The following is a 24,744-nucleotide window of genomic DNA, read 5'->3' as shown; positions in this document are numbered from 1 at the left end:
TGTTTAAAATTAACAAATATAAACTGTTAGTTTGAATTCATGTTTTCATTTGTTTTTGTTTTTTCATGATCACAGAAATGGAGAAATGTAAGTCTTGTGCTTAATTTAAATATGATCGACATATTGAAATGGAGGCATGGAAAGGGATGAACCCGTCTGAATTCTTTGTTGATTTTGATGAACAAAGGAAAAAGGCTTGAATTCGTGTCAAGCACAGATTCTTACATCTGAATATTTTTTGTGCACCATTTGGGTTCGAATGAATGACCATTTTTAGTAGGAAATCAATGCAATTCTTAGTACATATGAGTCTGAACTTGTCTGCCATTGAGGATGACATTTAACACTTAAGGTCTCATGGACATTTTTGGAAGTTACTCTCAGAGGAAAAGTATCTTCTTATGAGGAAATATGCTCCTCACGGACTGAACTATTTGAATCTAGTTATTTATGCAAGTCAGCATTTTTATGAAGATGATTAAATCCACAGATCCTTCCATCATGACTGATTATCAGTCCATTCACTTCATTCAGTGCAAATCATCTGAGTAAAGAATGTACTTATTTATGTTGAGCAAATTTGATGAAAGTAGATCTTTTGAACTTGACAATTATAATAGTAGCTCGCGAACCGAAAAAGTGTGAGCACCCCTACTTTATACTGTCGCTCGACTCCTGCCCCCAAACTCAGAACTGTATCTTAAACGCCTTGTGTTGTTGTTTTTTGTAAATAATTTGTGCAAATTGAATTAATATATAGTTTGGAACATAGTTCCATGTTTGTCCCAACACATCCCAGTGCAGCGTACTTCCAGGGCGACACTTCACTTTGACTGACCCCTCAAGGTCACCACCAAAAACATTGTTTGACACCAGAAAGCACGGCCCTTTGGCTGTATTTATGTGGCCTTGTGAGGTCAAAGATCATGTATAAATGAACACTTTAATACTAGTTCTACTCTAAATATGACTTTTATATAGAGAGATAGATACATAGATACATAGATAGAACTTTAATTGAAATTGTTTTTCCAGTTAGCACACAAAACAGACAATAAGAAAAATAAGAAAATAAGAACAAGAACAAAATGTCTATAAAAAGAAAGTGCAAGATGACAAAATCTAAGTCTAAAGATAAAGAACATAGACCAAAAATAAATAAAGACAAAGGATACAAAGATTACATAGAATAGGATGTCATGATACTTTATACTGTCGCTCGACTCCTGCCCCCAAAACTCAGTATCTGTATCTTAAACCCCTTCGGAGGGTTCGACACTTCGACACTTTGACTGAGCCCTCAAGGTCACCACCCACCAGCACGTCACGGCTGTCAAACAAAATCCGAGTTTTTCTTGTTGGCTTCTGCAGTCTGGTCACAAGTACAACACAACCTGCCGTGTGCACACGCCGTCTGGACTTTATTTTGTCTTGGTTCCGGAACATCCGAGTGCTTTCTCCTCTCGCTTTTTTATTTTGTTTTTGCCTCGTTCTTTTTTTTTTTTAAATATATTTCATCGCCTGGGTTGGCCCTCGTGTCTCATGGCTGCCCCGACGGTCCGGCTTCTGCTCTCACTGATCGGTGTTCTGAATGGAGGCTTATGCTACGGCTGTCCGTCCATCTGCCGCTGCACCAAAGACACTTTCCAGTGCAACAGGGAAACTCAGCTGGCCTCCACGGCCGCGAGCACATCCGAGACCACACTGTAAGTAGCCGAGCGTCCGTTTACTGCCGCGTCTGAATGTGAATATTCCCTTCAGAATCTAGGAGAAAACAAAAAAAGGAGCTACTGTGCCTGAAAATAATTGTGTTAATTTTGATTCTTAAACACAGGAAGTTATGGGATCTGCCTATGAAGCAAGTTCCCAGTTATGCCATCAGAGATCTGGTCAACATCACACATATGTAAGTTTTATGTTTGCATTGTGTGGAAATAAGGTTAAGTGAAGTTTTAAGGCCAGGTTACAACTGATGACATTTAAAGCTGCGACAAGACACTTCCATGAGGTTGAGCTACAGCTGTAAATCTTACTTACGTTCAAAAGACATTACTGTTTAAACAAAGATTCTTAGATATTTGAGCCACAACATTTCATATATTAAATAGGAGAAAAAAAACGATTGAATCTAATTTTCTTAAAATCATTAATAAGGTTTATCATTTGATTTGTATTCATTTCATACATGTTTTAAGTTTTACACGTACAACTGCACTATATTAAAAAGATGTGAGCGCCTCAAAAAAAATGTTATATATAGTTGATGAAAAGTCATAATCAATGCATTTTAAAATAAGCTCGAAATCAAATTTCCTGGTCTTAAAATAAATAAATCATTATCTCTTCTTGTTACTGGAATAAAATGACTCAGACATAGCTGGAAACAATTAGGATTAGATTAGGAGTTAGAATTAGAAGCAAGAAATTATTTTCCTAGCACAGTTGTTCAGGATTTTTTGCCTTTTGTAGTAAACGTCTTGAGATAAAGTTGAACTCAAATGTGTTCTGAAAATTTCCTCTCATCTAATATGTGAAGTGAGACTGGAAGGGAACTCCAGTGTCTATGTTCATGACCTCTGACACAAACTGGAGTAAAAGTATAATGATGTTCTATTCTATGTTAATCTCTGTATCCTTTGTCTTTGTTATTTTTCTATGATCTATGTTCTTTATCTTTAGACTTAGATTTTATCATCTTGTTCTTTCTCTTTATTTCTCTTTGTTCTTGTTCTTATTTTATTTGTATTTATTTTTAATGAATAATTGCTGTATTGATTTGGCTAATTGGAAAAAAATAATAATTAATAATTAATAAAGTTCTTCCTAACCTAACCTGAACTCTGGTTGATCAGATCAATATCAAGCCTCAGGAAATAAGTCATAAAAAGCCATCCAGGTTGAAGGTGAAATTATTGTTTTGAATATCATTTCTGTTCTTTTAATTAATACTGTCTGAAAGGTCTCTAAACCTGTAAACAAGTGGAAATTGGTTAAATAAAAACTATATAATTCAGACATTAAAGCAGTCCTCAGTATAAATAAGATTGGGGAACACTGTCTTGGGGTCTTGTTCACGACTGAGGGGAACCCGTGGTGTGAAATGGAAGCGTGGATCTCAGTCGTGATGGAGAGAAAGCGGATGTTTGTCCTTCCTCTCGTGGGTCATAAGCGATCGGCAACATCGAGTCTGAGAATGAGTGAACGTTTGTTACAGCTCGGCGGTGCCGTTCAAGGACGCATCAGGACGTTCTGTTGACTTTGTTTGTCTCCACGTGTCTTTGTTTAGTCCTTTCTCTTTAAACATCTTCACTCTGTCTTCCTGGCCCAGATGCACCCTTGATGTATGTCTGGAGCAATTCCAAATATCACCAGCGTGTGCAGGGGCATGGTTGATGGCGGCGTTTTAACATTTGCCTAATGATTTTTTTTTAACCGAGCATCAATCATCTGCGTCCTATTTCCATCTATTTACTACTTAAAAGAAGTAGATTAAAGTGTCGCTCTATATTTCAGACCACTGACGCTTCTGGGTCTGCTGGTCGATTGTGGTTGATGATTTCTTTATACCCTCCCTCCCCCCCTCCTCCCCATTCAGTGAGATCAGATACAGCAGCAGCCTCATCGAGATCCAGAAGAACGCCATCATCTCCATCCACAGCCTGGTGGATATGTAAGCCTCAAACACAACGAACTGCGCGTTGAAGATAATTTCTTGCATTTGAACAGCCGGCCACTGCATGTGTGGCCGCCCGTTCAAAGCAGCGTGTTTGATCAGGGAATGATGAATGAGTTGTCTGTCGGCAGCCACTGGCGACAATAATAACGACTAAAACCTTTATTTCTCCCTCAGTTCTGTGACCGAGGTAAACAGCCTGAGGAGGATTGAAAAAGGCGCCTTCACTGACCTGCCCAGTCTCCAGTACTTGTGAGTGGAGCTGTTTGCCTCGTGTTGAATTGTAGGATTGTTTGAAGCTAGTTAATAGAGTGCATTTGAGAGAGCTGTTTGTGTAAAACAGGCCCTAGAGCAGAAGTTTTTTGACTCCCCATGGACCACATTTGTGAAGCTTAGGGACCCAGGGTGCAATAAGTTCAACTAATGTGTTGATTTAAGTGTGTCTTAAATTGATCTTGAACCTCCATTGTATCATCAGTATGTCTCTGTTTGTACAAAACTCTCTTTTCATTGAAATATTTACATTAGAAAATGTGCTTAAGCCCCGCCCACTGAAAAACATCTGAAGATAAATTCTCGTTTACCATAACCACACCCACTGCTGTGATTTTTCAAACGCCAAGGTATGTCACCATATATCATCAATCCTGTACGTCTCCACCTCCAAGGGACTCGTTGTATAAACAAAGCGGTGTGAAGCCATTATTAAGTCATAATTGACAAAGATTATAGACAGGGGGAGAACTTTATAAAGTAATAAGTTCAAAACATCATCATGATGAGGGACTTACTGCATCTTGGAGAGGATGACTTTAACATTTGAAACATGTGAGTGAGACAGAAAAGTTGGGGTTTCACATTAGTTGACCTGAAAGGCGCTATATAAATAGAGATTATTATTAATATTATTATTATTAATTACTTTGGGTTCAAAAAGAAATACAAACACACTTAATGTTGAAAAAAAATAATTAGATAGTTGCCTAAATTGCATTAAACAGTAGATCATCATCGATAAATTGTAAATCAGTGAAGAAAAATAGTTAATAATAATAATAGTTTTAGTGAAATAATCACCAATATCACCATGAATTTGTCAAATAAATGTGATCATTTGAGTACAACATATTTATTTAAGTGAGGATATTTAGATAGAAATCTCTTTGCAACAATTTCCTGGAGACTCTTGACAGAAAGTCCAGTGTGCATTTGATCTAATCATCTTTGGTTGCATACATTAGTTACTTTTCACCTCCACTTTTGTTGAAATATTGCTTATTTTCAGGAGCATTATAAACACCGGGATAAGTCACATCCCAGACTTCACGAGTGTCGCCTCCTTGTCCTACATCAACCTGTAAGTCCTTTAAAAAATCCTCCAACGCAAGAAGATCAAAAATGTTTGTCTGGTGTCGACCGTAAACAAGCATTATCTCCATGTGCAGAGTGATGGAGGATAACCCCGGGATCGACAGGATTCCTGCCAACTCTTTCCAGGGAATCAAAACGAAGTCTGTCGGCATGTTAGTAGAAATAAAAACGCTTGTGATTTGTGGTTCTGATAACGAAGCAGAAATCGATTGAAGCTGATTTCTCTCTCTGTCAGATCCCTCGTCAGAACTGGCATCAGGGAAATCGAAGCTCACGCGTTCAACGGGGTGAAACTGAAAAGTTTGTAAGTTTATTCATAGTTGATATGAAATTTTGTTTGTGAATGTGATTCTTTTTTTATTTTTTTTTTATCATAGAAACTGAGTGTACCAGTCAAGAAAAGTTACATCAGACTAAACAAAGATTGTACCTCCTGTTGTTTTCTGACATTGCCCCCTAACTGCTGAGTGCAGATAAGTGCAGAATCCCTGCCTCTTTAAATAAAGTCCCTGCAACTCAATGTCAGCTTGAACTAGCAGGAGAGCTGATAGAACATTATTTTTTTGCAGGTTTTTTGGTCATGCAAATGTCAAGCTGAACACTTCATATGATTTGGATTTAATTCAGCGGCATTGGCTTTTAGGTTGAAACTAACCGGATTATGTTAGTTAGCTTCTTTTCAAATATTCACTAAAGATTGATCGTTTAAATTTAAAATCAAAGAAATGTGATAAATCATACCTAGAACTATATAATACAAACTAATATCTCTGATGTGTCTTGTGTCCTCTGGCAATTTTAACTAAATGAGTAGTTATTTTCTCACCTTTAAGTCAGTGATTAAATATTTATTGAACCCTGAAAAGCTAGTTTGTTGATTGTGTATTCAAATTGATTATTGGTATTTACATTAATCATTGCTTGTGTTTTGAAACAATGCTTGGTCTCAGTTGATAAGAAATTAGGGGAAAAACACTTTTTTAATACTTCATTGCAGACCGGATGTCATTTATTCCAGTCTGTGATTTGTTTTGTTCTCGCCTCTTGGATAATAGATAGTTTATGATGGAGTATAAGCCTTGACCGAAACAGTTCTTACTTTAGAGTAAAGTCTGTCATCTTTAAGGGAAGGTTCTGTATTAAACTCTCCTCGTTGCAAGTAAAGTAGTTGTAATTTTAAACCAAACCGATGCCTTTCTTTGTTTAAGTTCACAAACTTAAGTCAGATTCTTAACTTCTTCTTAAAATATGACCTAATATACAGCATCCAGTCAAGGTATTCAATAAAAACTGGGTCCTTTTCAAAGTGGTTGAGAAAGAAATCACGAGAGCCAGAGCATCAAATCCTAAAGTTTTATATTAAGGAATTTTACATGGAAAAATAAATGTAATCTAATAAGAAAAGTTTGAATTCAGTTATGGAAATAATAAATAAATATATTTCCAAGATTACAGTTAACTTTTTTTTGTAGCCTGCCACTTCATTTTTTAAAGGGTATGTTTAAAATATATATACTGTATATATACGAGTTTAACTTAGATGAGTAAAGAAAGTGATTGGAATGCTTGTAAACCAAAATAATGTCTAATTAGTTGAATCAATAAGATAATCTTTTTTCTTTCACAATTTCAAAGGGAATGTAGACCATAACCAACTGTGCATAAATATATAGAAATTAATAACTGAATTGATTATTAAATATATATAAACTGTTGGTACAAATTGGACATGTTCATCTTCATACTCTTTTTTTTCTATAGATACCTATGTAATGTGGGTTCATCTGTAGTCTTCTAAAGTAGTTTCCTCGCTCAGAATTTTAGCCAAAGAAATGTCACGTACAACCAAATATGAGCTGATGTTGAATCTTCTTTTTCCAGAGTTTTAAAAAAAAATGAATATCTGAGCTTCATTGACGAAGACGCCTTTGGAGAATCCTCGGAGCTTACTTACCTGTAAGTATTCGGTTGTTAATGTTACAGCAGATCTGTTACTTTGTCCATGCCTTTTAAGCAGTCTTTAACCCTCGTGTTATCTCTTGGTCAGGGAGACCCGTAGGCCCGAAAACAAATGACCCAGAGAAAACACAAGGGATACCACAGACGCATTTGTTTTCTGGGCCACCGGGTCACCTTGACCCAAAGATAACACGAGGATTAATCTGTAGAAATCAAGCTCAGTAGTTCTGTGTTTTGAGAATTTTCAAGTTTATTTTGTGATAATAAACGGTACATTTGTTATTGATTTAAATTTTGCAACAATATGGTTTAATTTACCTTAAAACATTTATTAAAGTCCTTCATCAAGTCCTTTTAATTTATATATCTATAAATATATAATTCCCCTACCTTCTTTTTTTTTGTTTCTTTGGTAAAATTGTGCTCAGTTATAGTTGTGATTACATTATGGCTTTAGAAAAAAAAAAAAATGTATGATTTATTTTTTCTTTTATTTATTTATTTATCCCTCTGTTCAACATGAGAATGAACTTGTTTTCCAAATGTATGTGGATTGATTTGTTTTGACAGTTGACTACTCAAATCATATTTATAATACAATATAATTTTTTATCTTCTGTATTTTATCTTTCTTCACTCCTTAATATACAGTATGTTCCTGTGTTATAACTGTGGTATGATAGTAATTTAATGAGCCACGTAGATGAACATAGATAATGTGACACCAATGGAAATGTAACTGCCCACCCATGTTTCAGGAGCACAAGTGTTGAAAGTTGTGCTTTGTAACAAGTGAAAAAGGTGGAGGATCAAACTGTGTTTGTATAACACAAAGTTTATATTTGTTTTATGAAGTGGAGACGATTTGTCTGCGTAAACACCAAAACAAACCTAGCGACAGTGTCTCACAAGGTCTCTGATTACGAGTACCAACGGCTTGAGATTTCCTCTTATCTGACTTATGCAGGGAAATATGTGGTGTTCACGGACACTAGGGGCAAAAACCTCTGCAGGCTCCAGTCGAGCCGTTAAGTCTGAGGTGTGATATCTTAATGTTGAAATTTAAAATCTGCACCTGCCATGAAACCATTAACTTAATTTCAACCCCCCTCTACTGCAGGGATGTCTCCTACACGCCTCTGACCTCGCTGCCCTCCAAAGGACTCAAGAAGCTGCGGATCTTGGTAGCCACGGAGGCTTTCGCTCTCAAGAGACTCCCCTCGGTGGATAATTTCGACGAACTGCGCAAAGCCGAGCTCACCTACCCCAGCCACTGCTGCGCCTTCAATGAGTGGCACAAGAAACACAGGTATCACACCCTTGAGATCTGACAGGAAATTTGATCATCCGAGTCTCAGCTCCACACGACTGCATGTAGCATTCAAATGACTTCGAGTCCATTTTAAGCATCTCACCTTTGATAAAGTATCATGATACAGCGTCTTAACTTTGAAAGGCCACTAGATGGCACTCTCTTCTTTATGATCTACTGATTCAATGGCCTTATTTCCAAACTTGGAGTGCCATCTAATGGCCTTTAAAATGAAACTACACGGCTGTTTCATAAACCCATCCCTAGTAACTCGTATCTTCATAGGTTCAATAGAATACTTTTTAATCCGTAAAAACCCAGCATAAGCAACCAAGACTGAATTGAAAAAAGTCCTGTTTCACATCATTGTCTTTCAAAAAGATAGCACTGTTTGACTTGTGTTCATAGCAAAAGACCTCACACCTTAAAGGGAACCTAATGTGTTGATTTAAGTGTCTCTTAAATTGTTCTAGGACCTCTATTGTACTCATCAGTACGTTTCTTTTTGCACAAAACTCTCATTTAATAAAGATATTTACATTAGAAAATACACTTGAGCCCCGCCCACTTAAAATGCTCTGTTTTGGTTGAGACGAAATCTCGTCCGAGCAACCACGCCCACTCTGCTCTGATTGGTCACAAAAACACGAGTTGCATTCAAGGTCTCACGTAAATTTCAACTCAGCCTGAAAAACTTTACCTTGAAAACGAATAATAAAAATAAGATTTGCTGTTTAATGTACACATTACAAAAGCATCTAAAGGCAGAAGTAACTCACTATGGTCACATAAATATCTATTTTGTTTCACGATTAACACGTAGGTTCTTAACCAATTACTAAATGTTGTTGTAGTCTGTATAAATAAATGCTACAACAAACGATAATACAGATACAATAATATAGTCTGACGTCAGAATAGGATCGCCAAATAAGATTATGGTTTGGCGAGATTTCAGACGGGAGAGAACTTTATTTAGGAATATATAGGAATTTAGGTCCTTTTCGGGGAAGAGTTTTGGGTTTGGAAAGAAGTCAGTGAACACCCTGAAGATGCAATATAATAGTATAATATTCAACAGTATTTCGGGCCAGCGAGAGTGACACAGACATACTGTATACCTCGAAGAACATCCCTTGAAAGCATCAGCCGTCTCTTCCCTCTCTCCATCACCACATGCTCCCAGAGGAAGTGATGCACATCGCCATGTAACACAATTCTTACAGTTGATGACATGCATTTATCATCTTTGACCGCCCGTGACCCCTGAGATCATGCACTACTTTTCTTCGTACTGATGACTGCACACGTGCGGTCGTCTCTTTTCAATGTCCCTTGAAACGCTCTCCCACATTCAATAGACACAAGTGAACACGATGAGACGTCAGTGCCCGAGATCGTTTGTAAGTTCTGTCGCCCACGTTTTAATATCACACTAGCGGCGCAAAACTTTGAGGAGTACTGAATACTTGTGCCTAACTTCTAAATCTTGTTGTTTTTTTTTTGTTTCACTATCAATGTGTGAATCCAAATCAAGTGCTTTTGAAACAGCCAAGTGTAATAATAATAATCCCGACTGAGGGAGTTTGTGTCGTCTACAAACTGATTTTCTTCTTTCTTCCTTCTCCGAAATCCTCCCGTTTCCCGCAGAGAGGTGTGGAAGAACATGACAGAGATTTGTGATTTCATCACTACATTAATGTAAGTCACCTTGCTGTCCTCCCATATCAAACACAGGCAGAAATCTTTTGAATTATCGTCGCCTGACAGAAAACACGTCACATTCTTTGCTGAACGAGCTAAAATGGTGAGACGTTAATTGAATTTGGCGAAAACCATATGTTGGACACAATCCACGTCATACTTTTAGATGTAAATGTGATTAACTTTCCCTATTCAAATAGGGAATAAAGAACTATTCATTTGTCTTCATCTGAATTATTTCTGATTATTTTGATTGTTAATCAATTTTTACACTGAAAACAAAGACTTTCAAATTGATTTATTTATCATGTTCTTGTCCATGAAGTATAATGATCTTGGTAAGATAATTATCCCTCAGGAAATACTATTTCTAGAGCCTTTTAAACAGTAGTTTTAATTTAAACCAAGCAGAAGTTGATTATTATATTGGCATTTCTTTTTTTCTAAAGTTAAAAAAAACATCTTCTTTATCTTCTTTAATTTAACATTCTGGTGGAAAGATTGATAGAGAAGTTGATTGGGTTATTTAATTATGATTATAATACATGTTCAAATATTTTAAAGGGTAAAGATTTTACCTGTCAATGTTTGTCGTAGTCATGCACGTAATATGCAGTAAAAAAAAAAAGAGTTAAATAAAAACATGGAAAAGTTGAGAGAAACTCGAATAAGATCCTGAAGTTAAATTAATAGTCGATAATTTGGTTACTGGAGAGGTTATATACAACAACTACAACTGAGCACAGTTTTAAGTATTTTTACCGTGGAAATATTGATTTATTGTTCCTTTTTTTTTTTTACCTAATTATGGTACTCCTGGAATTCCATAGCTTATCTTAATAAACACATAAGGTAGTGATGTCCTTAAATGAGTTCAACCAAAATTTAACTTTCACTAATTTTCTACTCACCCTCATGTCAAAAATTGTGGGAGAATTCAAGAGTTAAATTTTGGTCCATATGAAGGTATTTGTGTGTGTCTTTTCGGACTAAGGAAAGTGAGCCCCGGTCTTGACTGTCATTTGTACATACATTTCTGCCTGTGACTCTAATAATACACAGATTACTCTCAAGCTTCTCCCTTAGTCAACATAGAGGTGAGTAGAAAATAAATCAAATTGGAATTTTGGGTGAACTAAAACTCTTGCAAGCCACATAAAATGAATGTTTTCACACTTAACGAAAAACATTTGTCTTTCCAGGGAACTCCCCCCAGTTAACGAATTGGATACCTATAGTTACGATTACGCAGGCATTGACTGCTACAACACCGAGCATGTCAAGTGCACGCCCGAGCCTGACAACTTCAACCCGTGTGAAGACCTGCTGAGGGAAACGTCTCTGCGCAGCCTCGCCTGGATCATCGCCGTGTTCGCCGTCGCCGGGAATCTGACCGTGCTGCTGATCCTGCTCCACGGCAAACTCACCATCTCCCGCTTCCTGATGTGTAACCTGGCTGTGGCCGACCTGTGCATGGGTCTCTATCTGTCCATGATCACCTTCATGGACTACTACTCCCGCCACGACTACTACAACCATGCCACCGACTGGCAGAACGGGCCGGGGTGCCGCACCGCCGGCTTCCTGACCGTGTTCTCCAGCGAGTTGTCGGTGTTCACGCTGACCGTGATCAGCCTGGAGCGATGGCACACCATCACGAATGCCTTGCACGTGAACAAAATGCTGCAGATGCCCCACGTGGCGGCGATGATGGCGGTCGGCTGGGGCTTCTCCGTGCTCATCGCTGTGCTCCCTCTGCTGGGCGTCAGCAGCTACAGCAAGGTGAGCATCTGCCTGCCCATGGACGTCAACTCTCTCCCCTCGCAGATCTACGTCATCGGCGTCCTTCTCCTGAACGTGCTGGCGTTCCTGATCGTCTGCTACTGCTACATCAGCATCTACCGGAGCGTCCGCCGGCCGGGGCACTTGTCCTGGCACGGGGACACCAAGATAGCCAAGCGGATGGCGGTCCTCATCTTCACGGACTTCCTCTGCATGGCTCCCATCTCGTTCTTCGCCATCTCTGCCGCCCTCAAGATGCCCCTCATCACCGTGTCCCACTCCAAGTTCCTCCTCATCCTCTTCTATCCCATCAACTCTCTGTGCAACCCCTTCCTGTACACCATCTTCACGCGGAGTTTCCGGAAGGACGCGTTTCAGCTGCTGTTCCGCCACAACAGACTTCAGACCACTGACTCCGGCGTCACAGTTCACCCGTAGCCACCCGTTTGCAATTACACAGCAAACAGAGCCGCTCGCTCAGCTACTTGCCTTCCACATTAAGATGAAGGGATGCTCCCTGAACAACGGGGGCACATGACATACAAGTTAAACTATCAAACTAGTGTTTGAAACCGTATAATACACACAATCTTTGATAGAAGCTATAATACGCGTCGCAAGTAGTTTCTGGCGACCTCTGGCGTCAGAAAAATGTGAACGCAATCACTGCTTTATGCCATTGTCATTTTACTGCATCTATGATACGTCACAAGTAGTTTCTGGCGACCTCTAGCGTCAGAAAAAGGTAAATGCAATCACGGCTTTATGCCATTGTCACTTTACTGCATGTACATTTATTTACAAAAGATATTTTATTGTGTGATTTTTTTTTTAAGTTTCATCTTCCTACTGAGGTGGGGGAAAAAAAAAAGTATCTCATGAAATGTTGTTCATGTGTCTGTTACTATATCATTAAAGAAAACAAAAAAAAAAAGAATTATTGATGATTTTCAGTTGATTGATAAGGTTGAACATTGAAGTCCATATCACTGTTGAATGATGAAATGAAATAAAGTTTTCTTGCACCAGTTTTGTGATGCATATCTTATTTAATAGACCATACACACTGATGTGTACGCACTGGTAACACAAAAAAAATACATCTTTAAATTAATGACAAAATACATCTTTCTTTGCAATGGATCGCAAACCAAACGCGTCATGAAAACTAGCATCAGTTTCTCTGTTGGTTTAAAAATGATCACTTTCACCACTCGGCTTCCCCAACAGCTTTGGAAAACACGTAGTCTCGTCCTCCGTAGCTGATGACTCCATCTTTCAAATGGAACTTCCATCGGTTTTTACTGCGATGAATCTGTAGAAAGCGGAAAAGAGGGAAAAAGTAGCGTCGTTTTTTTTTGTGAATATTCTCAAAACTCTCACCTTGTCGTATTGACAAACGATGACATTCTCGGTGTCGAAAAGATCTGGGATGTCCTGCTCGATGACATCATCCCCCGAGTTCAGTGGATCCTGCGGGTGCGACATCAGGGGTTGGCAAGGTCACGGCGACGACATTCGACCCCCACTTCAACCCTCATCACCTCGTCCTCCTCCCTGCCGAGCTCCTCCGTCGGGTCGCCGTCGCTGCTGGAGATGCTGTTGGCGTCGCTGGGGCTGCTGCCGCCGTCCTCCAGGGCTCTGATGGCCTCCGCGTTGATCATGCCCAGGAAGTCGTTCTCCTCCAGGGGTCCCCCCCCCTCCTTGGCGCCGGAGTCATCGTCGGGGCCGTCCAGCTGGATGATGTCCGAGAGGTCGCTGTAGTTGAAGTCGGGGACCAGCTGAGGAGGCGGATCGAAGGGTTTTAGTCATGATGTATTTAGGAACACACGCAGGGGGTTTTTGATCTCTACGAAACTGGGTCACTCCAGGCCCCCCCGTTGCCGTTTCCACTCAATGAGACCCTCACATGTTAGAGACATATAACCTGTATATTTTACCACCTCAGGTATACACCGCTTTTGATGCGCTTTTTATCCTGACTCTTACGAACTAGATACACTCTGTACGAGATGAAATGGATATTTTTAAGGATTAAAAATAACTATATTCTAATCAGTGTTACGATGGGGGGGGTAGGTTTAGGGCCAATCCCATTAATCTCCTTATTCCTCAAACTCAAAATTTGAGCTCGCTAGAGTAAGCGTAGCATCCTCATTTTTGAGTATTGGTAGCAAGTGGCATCCCAGAATGCCTTGCACATCACGACTGAATGCAATGGTGGTTTAAAACCAGGAAAACAAAGATACAAACATAACTATTTTCTTTGTTAATAGAGCTGTAAATAATTGTCATTTTTATGGTTTACGTACCTCTTCGTAGCTTAACTTTTTGATTTTACGATCTTCAGCCGAGTGCGGACGATCCAGCTCTGAGATCCAAACATGTATTTTTTCCCCTCAGTGGTTAAGTTGTTTTATCAAGATAGTCGACATGCATTTATATAACATTTTAGCAGCACCAACAATGGCTATGACTGGTTTATCACGTTAACATTAATGATCCTAATGGTGTTATGGCGTGATTTCCTCAGGATATTGTAAAAACAGGATCTTTGTCTGAAAGAACAGTCTGAAGTCAGCGATATTAGTGTATTGATGAAAAAAGCAGATAAGAATCTCTGGTACATCAATTCAAAGCGCTTTGGACACTTCTGCAAAGACGAGTCACGCGGATCACTCTCAAGCAGGAGTGATGCTGAGGTTAGTTTCACGGCATGTTCAATACAGTTGAACAAGAACAGCTCGTACCTGCAGCAACATTGTAACTCAAATGTATGTTTATCAAGACGTCATCGAGTGAAGGTCCATGGGAGACACAACTCTGCAAGATTCCCACACCTTGGGTGCGGATACAAACAGAAGTTCCATTCCATGGATGAGCTAATATGTTCAAATAAGTGCTTAGGTGACAATAAGGGCTTTTGTGGGTATCACCAGAGGTTCAGCAAGTGCTTTTGTAGGTACCCCAGAAGTTCTGCTCCAAATGTGGGCATGAAAAAGCTGTACTGGAAAGCTCTAGTCAACGTTATGGAACCTGACGTTGTAGGTGTTAAAGGTCACCAGCTATGGAACCCCCAAGTAGTATGTGCAGTTTTGAAACCTTCACTTTGAGCATTAATTATATGAAGTTTAAAAAGTAACATAGAATATAAGCACAGAATATATACAATTAATATAGAATATAAGCACAGAATATATAAAAGTAATATAGAATATAAGCACAGAATATATAAAAGTAATATAGAATATAAGAACAGAATATATAAAAGTAATATAGAATATAAGAAGAGAATAAAAAAAGTAATATAGAATATAAGCACAGAATATAAAAGTAATATAGGATATAAGCACAGAATATATAAAAGTAATATAGAATATAAGTACAGAATATATAAAAGTAATATAGAATATACGTACAGAATATAGAAAAGTAATATAGAATATAAGCACAGAATATAGAAAAGTAATATAGAATATACGTACAGAATATATAAAAGTAATATAGAATATACATACAGAATATAGAAAAGTAATATAGAATATAAGCACAGAATATAGGCAGTGATCAGGTAAAAATATAAGATATAATATGCAAGTAGTTGTGTCCTAATGAAATGGATGTGTAGTGAAGAAACTGTTATAATAAATTGCGTTCATTTTTTTTAAAGGCCACTAGATGACAGTACAAATTGAATATATTATGCCAGGTTTAATTGAATTACTAGATTAAAAGGCCTGTCTAATAAAGCAGAGAGTGCCATCTAGTGAGTGTATCATTATACAGCGTCTTCACTACAAAGCTGTTTTATGAGGCATTATCAACCCATTACTACTGATAACTAGCTAAGCTAGCAAGAATAGCGCTTCAATTACAATCGATTTAACTTAACTTTTAAAAAAAAATTGCTTTTCCATCCCAGTTAAAAACGTGTTAAATTTGAGTTTAAAAACACCCTGAAATCGGTTAAACTTTGTTTTCCATTCACCCCAAAGTAATTGTTTAATCGTACAGTGTCTTCACCCATCACTAGTAAACAGACTACATTCAACAAATAAATTACGTCAAATTTGTGTTCCTGCTTAGAGCCTTGGCTCCTGCAAGAGTTTGGTTGATGCCATCTTCTGACTGACGTTCAAAATAAGAATGGCGTCTTTGTAGAGGTACAGGAAGTGCCATGTAACAATGCGGGGGGGGGGGGTCAATTATGGTTTTAATGTAATATTTAATGTTGTTTAATATAGTAGAGGGGACATCATTTTTAATGATGAATAAAAGAAAAATGCAAGTTTATACGTTTGCTACGTCTTGGACTCAAAAGTCTGTCTTTATATTGACAATGATTCTTTGTTGATAGAGCTGTAAATAATTGTCATTTTTATGGATTACGTACATCTTCGTAGCTTAACTTTTTGATTTTACGATCTTCAGCCGAGTGCAAACATGTATTTTTTCCTCAGTGGTTAAGTTGTTTTATCAAGATAGAGTCGACATGCGTTTACATTTATATCAGATTTTAGCAGCACCAACAATGGCTATGGCTGGTTTATCACGTTAACAATAATGATCCTAATGGTGTCATGGTGTGATTTCCTCAGGATATTGTAAAAACAGGATCTTTGTCTGAGTGAAGGAAATTTGTCTTCAACGAGAGAAAGAACAGTCTGAAGTCAGCGATATTAGTGTATTGATGAAAAAAGCAGATAAGAATCTCTGGTACATCAATTCAAAGCGCTTCGGACACTTCTGCAAAGACGAGTCACGTGGATCACTCTCAAGCAGGAGTGATGCTGAGGTTTGTTTCACGGCATGTTCAATACAGTTGAACAAGAACAGCTCGTACCTGCAGCAACATTGTAACTCAAATGTATGTTTATCAAGACGTCATCGAGTGAAGGTCCATGGGAGACACAACTCTGCAAGATTCCCACACCTTGGGTGCGGATACAAACAGAAGTTCCATTCCATGGATGAGCTAATATGTTCAAATAAGTGCTTAGGTGACAATAAGGGCTTTTGTGGGTATCACCAGAGGTTCAGCAAGTGCTTTTGTAGGTACCCCAGAAGTTCAGCTCCAAATGTGGGCATGAAAAAGCTGTACGGGAAAGCTCTAGTCAACGTTATGGAACCTGAAGTTGTAGGTGTTAAAGGTCACCAGCTATGGAACCCCCAAGTAGTATGTGCAGTTTTTAAACCTTCACTTTGAGCATTGATTATATGAAGTTTAAAAAGTAACATAGAATATTAGCACAGAATATATAAAAGTAATATGGAATATAAGCACAGAATATATAAAAGTAATATAGAATATAAGCACAGAATATAAAAGTAATATAGAATATAAGAAGAGAATATAAAAGTAATATAGAATATAAAAGCACAGAATATAAAAGTAATATAGGATATAAGCACACAATATATAAAAGTAATATAGAATATAAGAAGAGAATATAAAAGTAATATAGAATATAAGCACAGAATATAAAAGTAAAAGTAATATAGAATATAAGCACAGAATATATAAAAGTAATATAGAATACAAGCACAGAATATATAAAAGTAATATAGAATATAAGCACAGAATATATAAAAGTAATATAGAATATAAGCACAGAATATATAAAAGTAATATAGAATATAAGCACAGAATATATAAAAGTAATATAGAATATAAGAAGAGAATATAAAAGTAATATAGAATATAAGCACAGAATATAAAAGTAAAAGTAATATAGAATATAAGCACAGAATATATAAAAGTAATATAGAATACAAGCACAGAATATATAAAAGTAATATAGAATATAAGCACAGAATATATAAAAGTAATATAGAATATAAGCACAGAATATATAAAAGTAATATAGAATATAAGCACAGAATATATAAAAGTAATATAGAATATAAGCACAGAATATATAAAAGAAATATAGAATATAAGCACAGAATATATAAAAGTAATATAGAATACAAGCACAGAATATATAAAAGTAATATAGAATACAAGCACAGAATATATAAAAGTAATACAGAATATAAGTACAGAATATATAAAAGTAAAAGTAATATAGAATATAAGCACAGAATATATAAAAGTAAAAGTAATATAGAATATAAGCACAGAATATATAAAAGTAAAAGTAATATAGGATATAAGCACAGAATATATAAAAGTAATATAGAATATATAAAAGTAATATAGAATATATAAAAGTAATATAGAATATAAGCACAGAATATAAAAGTAAAAGTAATATAAAAGTAAAAGTAATATAGGATATATGCACAATATATTGATGAAAAAAGCAGATAAGAATCTCTGGTACATCAATTCAAAGCGCTTCGGACACTTCTGCAAAGACGAGTCACGCGGATCACTCTCAAGCAGGAGTGATGCTGAGGTTTGTTTCACGGCATGTTCAATACAGTTGAACAAGAACAGCTCGTACCTGCAGCAACATTGTAACTCAAATGTATGTTTATCAAGACGTCATCGAGTGAAGGTCCATGGGAGACACAACTCTGCAAGATTCCCACACCTTGGGTGCGGATACAAACAGAAGTTCCATTCCATGGATGAGCTAATATGTTCAAATAAGTGCTTAGGTGACAATAAGGGCTTTTGTGGGTATCACCAGAGGTTCAGCAAGTGCTTTTGTAGGTACCCCAGAAGTTCAGCTCCAAATGTGGGCATGAAAAAGCTGTACTGGAAAGCTCTAGTCAACGTTATGGAACCTGAAGTTGTAGGTGTTAAAGGTCACCAGCTATGGAACCCCCAAGTAGTATGTGCAGTTTTTAAACCTTCACTTTGAGCATTGATTATATGAAGTTTAAAAAGTAACATAGAATATTAGCACAGAATATATAAAAGTAATATGGAATATAAGCACAGAATATATAAAAGTAATATAGAATATAAGCACAGAATATAAAAGTAATATAGAATATAAGAAGAGAATATAAAAGTAATATAGAATATAAAAGCACAGAATATAAAAGTAATATAGGATATAAGCACACAATATATAAAAGTAATATAGAATATAAGCACAGAATATAAAAGTAATATAGAATATAAGAAGAGAATATAAAAGTAATATAGAATATAAGCACAGAATATAAAAGTAAAAGTAATATAGAATATAAGCACAGAATATATAAAAGTAATATAGAATACAAGCACAGAATATATAAAAGTAATATAGAATATAAGCACAGAATATATAAAAGTAATATAGAATATAAGCACAGAATATATAAAAGTAATATAGAATATAAGCACAGAATATATAAAAGTAATATAGAATATAAGCACAGAATATATAAAAGAAATATAGAATATAAGCACAGAATATATAAAAGTAATATAGAATACAAGCACAGAATATATAAAAGTAATATAGAATACAAGCACAGAATATATAAAAGTAATATAGAATATAAGTACAGAATATATAAAAGTAAAAGTAATATAGAATATAAGCACAGAATATATAAAAGTAAAAGTAATATAGAATATAAGCACAGAATATATAAAAGTAATATAGAATATATAAAAGTAATATAGAATATATAAAAGTAATATAGAATATATAAAAGTAATATAGAATATAAGCACAGAATATAAAAGTAAAAGTAATATAAAAGTAAAAGTAATATAGGATATATGAACAATATATTGATGAAAAAAGCAGATTACAAGAATCTCTGGTAGATCAATTCAAAGCGCTTCGGACACTTCTGCAAAGACGAGTCACGCGGATCACTCTCAAGCAGGAGTGATGCTGAGGTTTGTTTCATGGCATGTTCAATACAGTTGAACAAGAACAGCTCGTACCTGCAGCAACATTGTAACTCAAATGTATGTTTATCAAGACGTCATCGAGTGAAGGTCCATGGGAGACACAACTCTGCAAGATTCCCACACCTTGGGTGCGGATACAAACAGAAGTTCCATTCCATGGATGAGCTAATATGTTCAAATAAGTGCTTAGGTGACAATAAGGGCTTTTGTGGGTATCACCAGAGGTTCAGCAAGTGCTTTTGTAGGTACCCCAGAAGTTCAGCTCCAAATGTGGGCATGAAAAAGCTGTACTGGAAAGCTCTAGTCAACGTTATGGAACCTGACGTTGTAGGTGTTAAAGGTCACCAGCTATGGAACCCCCAAGTAGTATGTGCAGTTTTTAAACCTTCACTTTGAGCATTGATTATATGAAGTTTAAAAAGTAACATAGAATATAAGCACAGAATATATAAAAGTAATATGGAATATAAGCACAGAATATATAAAAGTAAAAGTAATATAGAATATAAGAAGAGAATATAAAAGTAAAAGTAATATAGAATATAAGCACAGAATATAAAAGTAAAAGTAATATAGAATTGAAATATAGAAAATAAATTGAATATATTATGCCAGGTTTTATTGATTTACTAGATTAATAGGCCAGTCTTATAAAGCAGAGAGTGCCATCTAGTGAGTGTATCATGATACAGCGTCTTCACTACAAAGCTGTTTTATGAGGCATTATCAACCCATTACTACTAATAAGAAGTAGCTAAGCTAGCAAGAATAGCGCTTCAATTACGATCGATTTAACTTGCTCCCCTTGACACAAAAAGTCCCAGTTAAAAACGTGTTAAATGAGATTAAAAACACCCTGAAATCAGTGGAACTTTGTTTTCCATTCACCCCAAAGTTATTGCATCATCGTACAGTGTCTTCACCCATCACTAGTAAACAGACTACATTCAACTAATAAATTACGTCAAATTTGTGTTCCTGCTTAAAGCCTTGGCTCCTGCAAGAGTTTGGCTGATGCCATCTTCTGACTGAGGTTCAAATAAGAATGGCGTCTTTGTAGAGGTACAGGAAGTGCCAAGAAACAATGCGGGGGGGGGGGGTCAATTATGGTTTTAATGTAATATTTAATGTTTTTTAATATAGTAGAGGACATCATTTTTAATGATGAATAAAAGAAAAATGCAAGGTATACGTTTGCTACGTCTTGGACTCAAGAGTCTGTCTTTATATTGACAGTGACTCGGAAACAAAAACAGTATCTGGTTGGTTTTGATCCGGGCTTTCATTGTCATGGAGCTACAATAAAGTCCGCCTTCTAAAGTGCTTCTGTGAGGCAGGTGTAAGTGCAACGAGTCTTAAATTACCCCGAGGATGTCTTCGGGCTCGGTGCAGTCCTTGGCCCGGGCAGCCTTCTCCCGCTCCACCTCGATCACCTCGTTGAGGAGCTCGTCGATGTTCTTGAACTGCTCCATGGAATCCTCCTCGCTGCCGACCTGAAAGTCCAACGTTGGACTGCAGGCAGCGGGCGTCACAGTCGGGTTCACCGGTTCCGGAACCCCTGTCTGGTCGTCGAGCACGACGACTGCTGGTTCTGTACTCGGCTCTGATGGAGGTGGCCGACCGTCCTCCTGCAAGACCGGCTGAGGCGGACTAGTCTCTGGGATCTGGGCTACGTCGACCTCGGCCTGTGGCGGGACCGTCGCTGCCGGGACCTCCTGCGGTCGAGACTGTCGGACCGGCTTAGACGCGGGAGCCCCTTTGGGTTCCGATGGTTTTGCCGCGTTCAAGGAACGAGGCCCCGTCAATGCTTGGGTGACCAGAACGGGAACGTTGACTTTATACAGTTGGCCTGAACACAGAAGAGGTTCCCGGGTGAGAATTTTAGTGAAATAGTTTGAAGGAACATCTTCATTCAGTACCGGAGGCCGTTTGCAGCGTGACCCCGGCTGGTATCTGCACCGGACAAGACAGTCCAGCGGGGAGAGAGAACGTAGCGATGGTCCTCTGGTTGTTCTGCAGATCATCAGCAACACAAACATTATTTATCAATTATTTTCTTTCTTGAAGCACATTTCTACCTGCAGCAAATGCATCTGATGAGGCCTCCTGGAACAGATGTGTATTGCATCATGATACAGTGTCCATCTTGAAAAGGCCACTAGAGGGCACTCTCTGATTTGACTCGAATCTACTAGTTCAATGAAACCAGTGCTGTGTCTCATATCGCATACTTCTCTTAGTATACTAGAAGTTAGTATGCATCAGGATAGTGTACATACTAACGAGTACGCAAATTCTCCACAGATAGTATGTCTCAAATCAAACACTGCTGCTACACACTAACAGGAAATGACGCGACAGCTTCTTCTTATACTACTATTTAATGATGGTTGCAACCAGCTGTTGGAACACTATCGCCGACACCTGCTGGCAGAACGTTTTGCAAGTTTGGAAGAAGAAATAAAGAAAGAATATGAGAAACTAAATATTCGCGAGATAATTACGCTGGTATCAGCACCGTAGACGTGTCATCCTCCTACTGTTGGCTGAAAAATACACCTGTAATATATATGCATTTATATATGACGTAACTTCTGTTTACAACGTCACAAAGATGGCAGCCGTTTAGGGTAGATAGTGTCCATCGAATCATACTCAGTTTTGTGGGAAGTTTTAGTACGCTAATTTAGTGTGCATGGCGCAATACATTTCGCATACTAAGAATTGAGACGCACTTACGCACTAAAAATACTAGCTTTGAGTATGCAAGTATGCAATTTGAGACACTGCAACTGTATCATAAAACCTCAGCTGTTTCATGAGGCCTCATCTACCCACAACCCAGCTAAAATATATTTTAATTTTGTGAGTTATAGAAGGTCAAAAAACTCAAAACTAGTGCACTTGCCTTCACTTGGTAGTTGAGGTGTTGACCAGGTGGGATCACAACCGACGCTGTGAACATAAACGCTCGTCATATCGTCGTACAGCGATGACGGTCAAGCCCCGGAAGCACTCACCGTTCCCGGTGACCATGTTTCCAGAGAATTCCCGGTCGGCCTGCCGGTACCCGACCGGGAGCTGCAGCACAAAGTTGGAGGAGTTGATGTTCTTCTGGAAGCCCTCCATGGCTTTAGACTGCATCATCTTGGTTTCCCAGAGCTGCAGGAGGAGACGCACAACGGTCGGCCATGTTCTCTCTCTCTCGCGGTTTTTCGATGACCTCGGGCGGGAAACTCACATGTTTCAGGTCGTCCAACACGCGATCCTCCAGACCTTCGTCCACGAACAGCAGCCTCGTGCTCTCGATCACATCGTCGATGATGGAGAGGTAGAGTTTGGCCTGTGGAGAGAGACTCAAGCCATCATTGTTATTTTAAAAATTCACTTTTTTCCTTCTTTTCTTTTCACGTTTTCTCGACTCTTTTGACAAGAACACTTTTATTTCAACGCGCTCTCACCACTGGACCCTTGTTGGACATCATGGTCGACCAGTTGAACATCCATGGGCTGCATGTGAGTGTGTGTGTGGAGGAACCTGACGCACACACACAGGTGATCGTCATCAGCCTCCACAGAGAGACATAATTGGTGGAAATCAAGCTGCAGCACAGACGTGACTTCCTGTGTTGTTCTACATTCAGCCTGTTCCTAAAAACTATCATTTTGTTTGTTAGAATCTAAAAAAAAAAACTATCCATCCATCCATCATCAGTCCATGCATCCATCCATCAGTCAATCCATCAATCAATTCATCATCCATCCATCCAATCAACTATCATTCCATCCGTCCATTAATCCATCCATCCATCAGTCAATCCATCCATCCATCCATCCATCCATCAGTCAATCCATCCATCCATCCATCCATCCATCCATCCATCATCAGTCAATCCATCCATCCATCAGTCAGTCAATCCATCAGTCAATTCATCATCCATCCATCCATTCAACCATCATTCCATCCATCTGTCCATTAATCCATCCATCAATCAGTCAATCCATCATCCATCCATCTATCCATTCATCTATATGTCCATCCATCATCAGTCCATCCATCCATCCATGGCTCCAACCCTCCTTCTATAAATCCATCAGCTGTCAGTCCATCCATCCATCCCTCCAACCTTTAAACCTTCCATTCAACTATCCATCTATCATCATTCTATCCATCCATTGAGCGTTCCACCCATCCAACCATCTATCTACCTACTTACTTGGTGTCGGACATCATGCCTGGCTGGAGTGTTGAAGCTGCATCGATGTGTAAAATTGTTCTTGTCGTCTGCTGTTGTGCGTCTTCTTCAAGGATTGATGCTCTAACTATTTTAGTCCTGATGATTTCTTTATTTATCTGTAGATACAAGTATTTGGAGATAAAAATTTCTGCTCCGGGGCACCGTAAATAAGAGTTCTGTTATTTCATTTTAGATGATTCTGATGATATTGATAGAACCAATACATAAAATAATTTATTTTGAAGGCCACTAGATTTCACTCTAAGTGTGAAAATGATGTCAGGTTTTATTGAATTAATGAATTAGAGCTAAATATTATAAAGCAGAGAGTGCCATCTAGTGGCCTATCAAAATGAAGACACTGTATCAAGATAGAGGAGAAACAAACTACTTCATTTACTCCAACCCTAACCATACCATACACATTAATTGTAAAGGTTCTGGTGCACTATAGTGCAAAGTTCTGTGGAGCAAGACACATTTTTACTGCCTTGCTATTTTTACAACCTCGCACAGCAAGTCTTCTTTTTTGTAGGCCTCTTCTGCGTAATTACCTCCTCTTAGTTAGCATCCTCGCTGTTCCCAAGCGAGTGTTTGATCGTGAAAATGTGTTATCATGCTGTTCTATGAGATTACATAAAGAATGTCTGTTCGTAAACGTACACGGGAGAACGGACTGTTTACCAGAGTTGTAAACAACATGAAGATTATTAGACTCCAGGATGTTAGAAACAACTTTTTAAGTTGTATCACCATTATATACTTTAACTAAATATGTATACACAAGTTCAAATGTCAACGTTATTGACCGGTCTGACTGACCTTGACTTATGAAATGTTCTTGGAGAATCGATAATCTTATTATTTTGCTACGAGAACACAGCATTTTCACATTTCTACA

At 37.8% G+C, this 24,744-nt stretch overlaps 1 protein-coding gene and 1 pseudogene across 2 annotated transcripts; one reads left to right on the top strand and one right to left on the bottom strand.

Annotated features, from left to right (window-relative positions):
• Positions 1-1,117: 1,117 nt before the first annotated feature.
• Positions 1,118-12,831, top strand: LOC148069396 (lutropin-choriogonadotropic hormone receptor-like; annotated as a pseudogene). Its single transcript, XR_015712970.1, has 11 exons — positions 1,118-1,706; positions 1,835-1,906; positions 3,596-3,670; positions 3,851-3,925; positions 4,959-5,030; positions 5,119-5,196; positions 5,280-5,348; positions 6,926-7,000; positions 8,124-8,312; positions 9,966-10,016; positions 11,222-12,831. The product of XR_015712970.1 is annotated as a lutropin-choriogonadotropic hormone receptor-like (transcript).
• Positions 12,832-13,000: 169 nt separating this feature from the next.
• gtf2a1l (general transcription factor IIA, 1-like) lies at positions 13,001-23,090 on the bottom strand. Its single transcript, XM_087803275.1, has 9 exons — positions 23,067-23,090; positions 22,847-22,948; positions 22,626-22,767; positions 21,944-21,972; positions 21,525-21,618; positions 20,970-21,454; positions 13,346-13,582; positions 13,185-13,274; positions 13,001-13,116 (listed from the first exon to the last, which is right to left on the bottom strand). The coding sequence occupies exons 1-9, from the start codon at positions 23,088-23,090 to the stop codon at positions 13,009-13,011; spliced, it is 1,311 nt and encodes a 436-aa protein (XP_087659401.1). The 3' UTR covers positions 13,001-13,008.
• Positions 23,091-24,744: the final 1,654 nt, after the last annotated feature.

Source organism: Callionymus lyra, chromosome 11, assembly GCF_982586985.1.
Source record: "Callionymus lyra chromosome 11, fCalLyr1.hap1.1, whole genome shotgun sequence".
Taxonomy (NCBI): Eukaryota; Metazoa; Chordata; class Actinopteri; order Syngnathiformes; family Callionymidae; genus Callionymus; species Callionymus lyra.
Note: the sequence above shows the minus strand (reverse complement) of the source record. Positions and strands in the feature narration are given on the sequence as shown.

Excerpts from the sequence above, each read along its gene's own strand:
- gtf2a1l (XM_087803275.1), bottom strand. The coding sequence starts at position 23,090 with ATGATGTCCAACAAGGGTCCAGTG. Across the intron at positions 22,949-23,066 it reads TGTCCAACAAGGGTCCAGTG|GCCAAACTCTACCTCTCCAT; the intron begins GTGAGAGCGCGT and ends CTCTCTCCACAG. Across the intron at positions 13,275-13,345 it reads TCGGCAGGGAGGAGGACGAG|GATCCACTGAACTCGGGGGA; the intron begins GTGATGAGGGTT and ends TCGCACCCGCAG.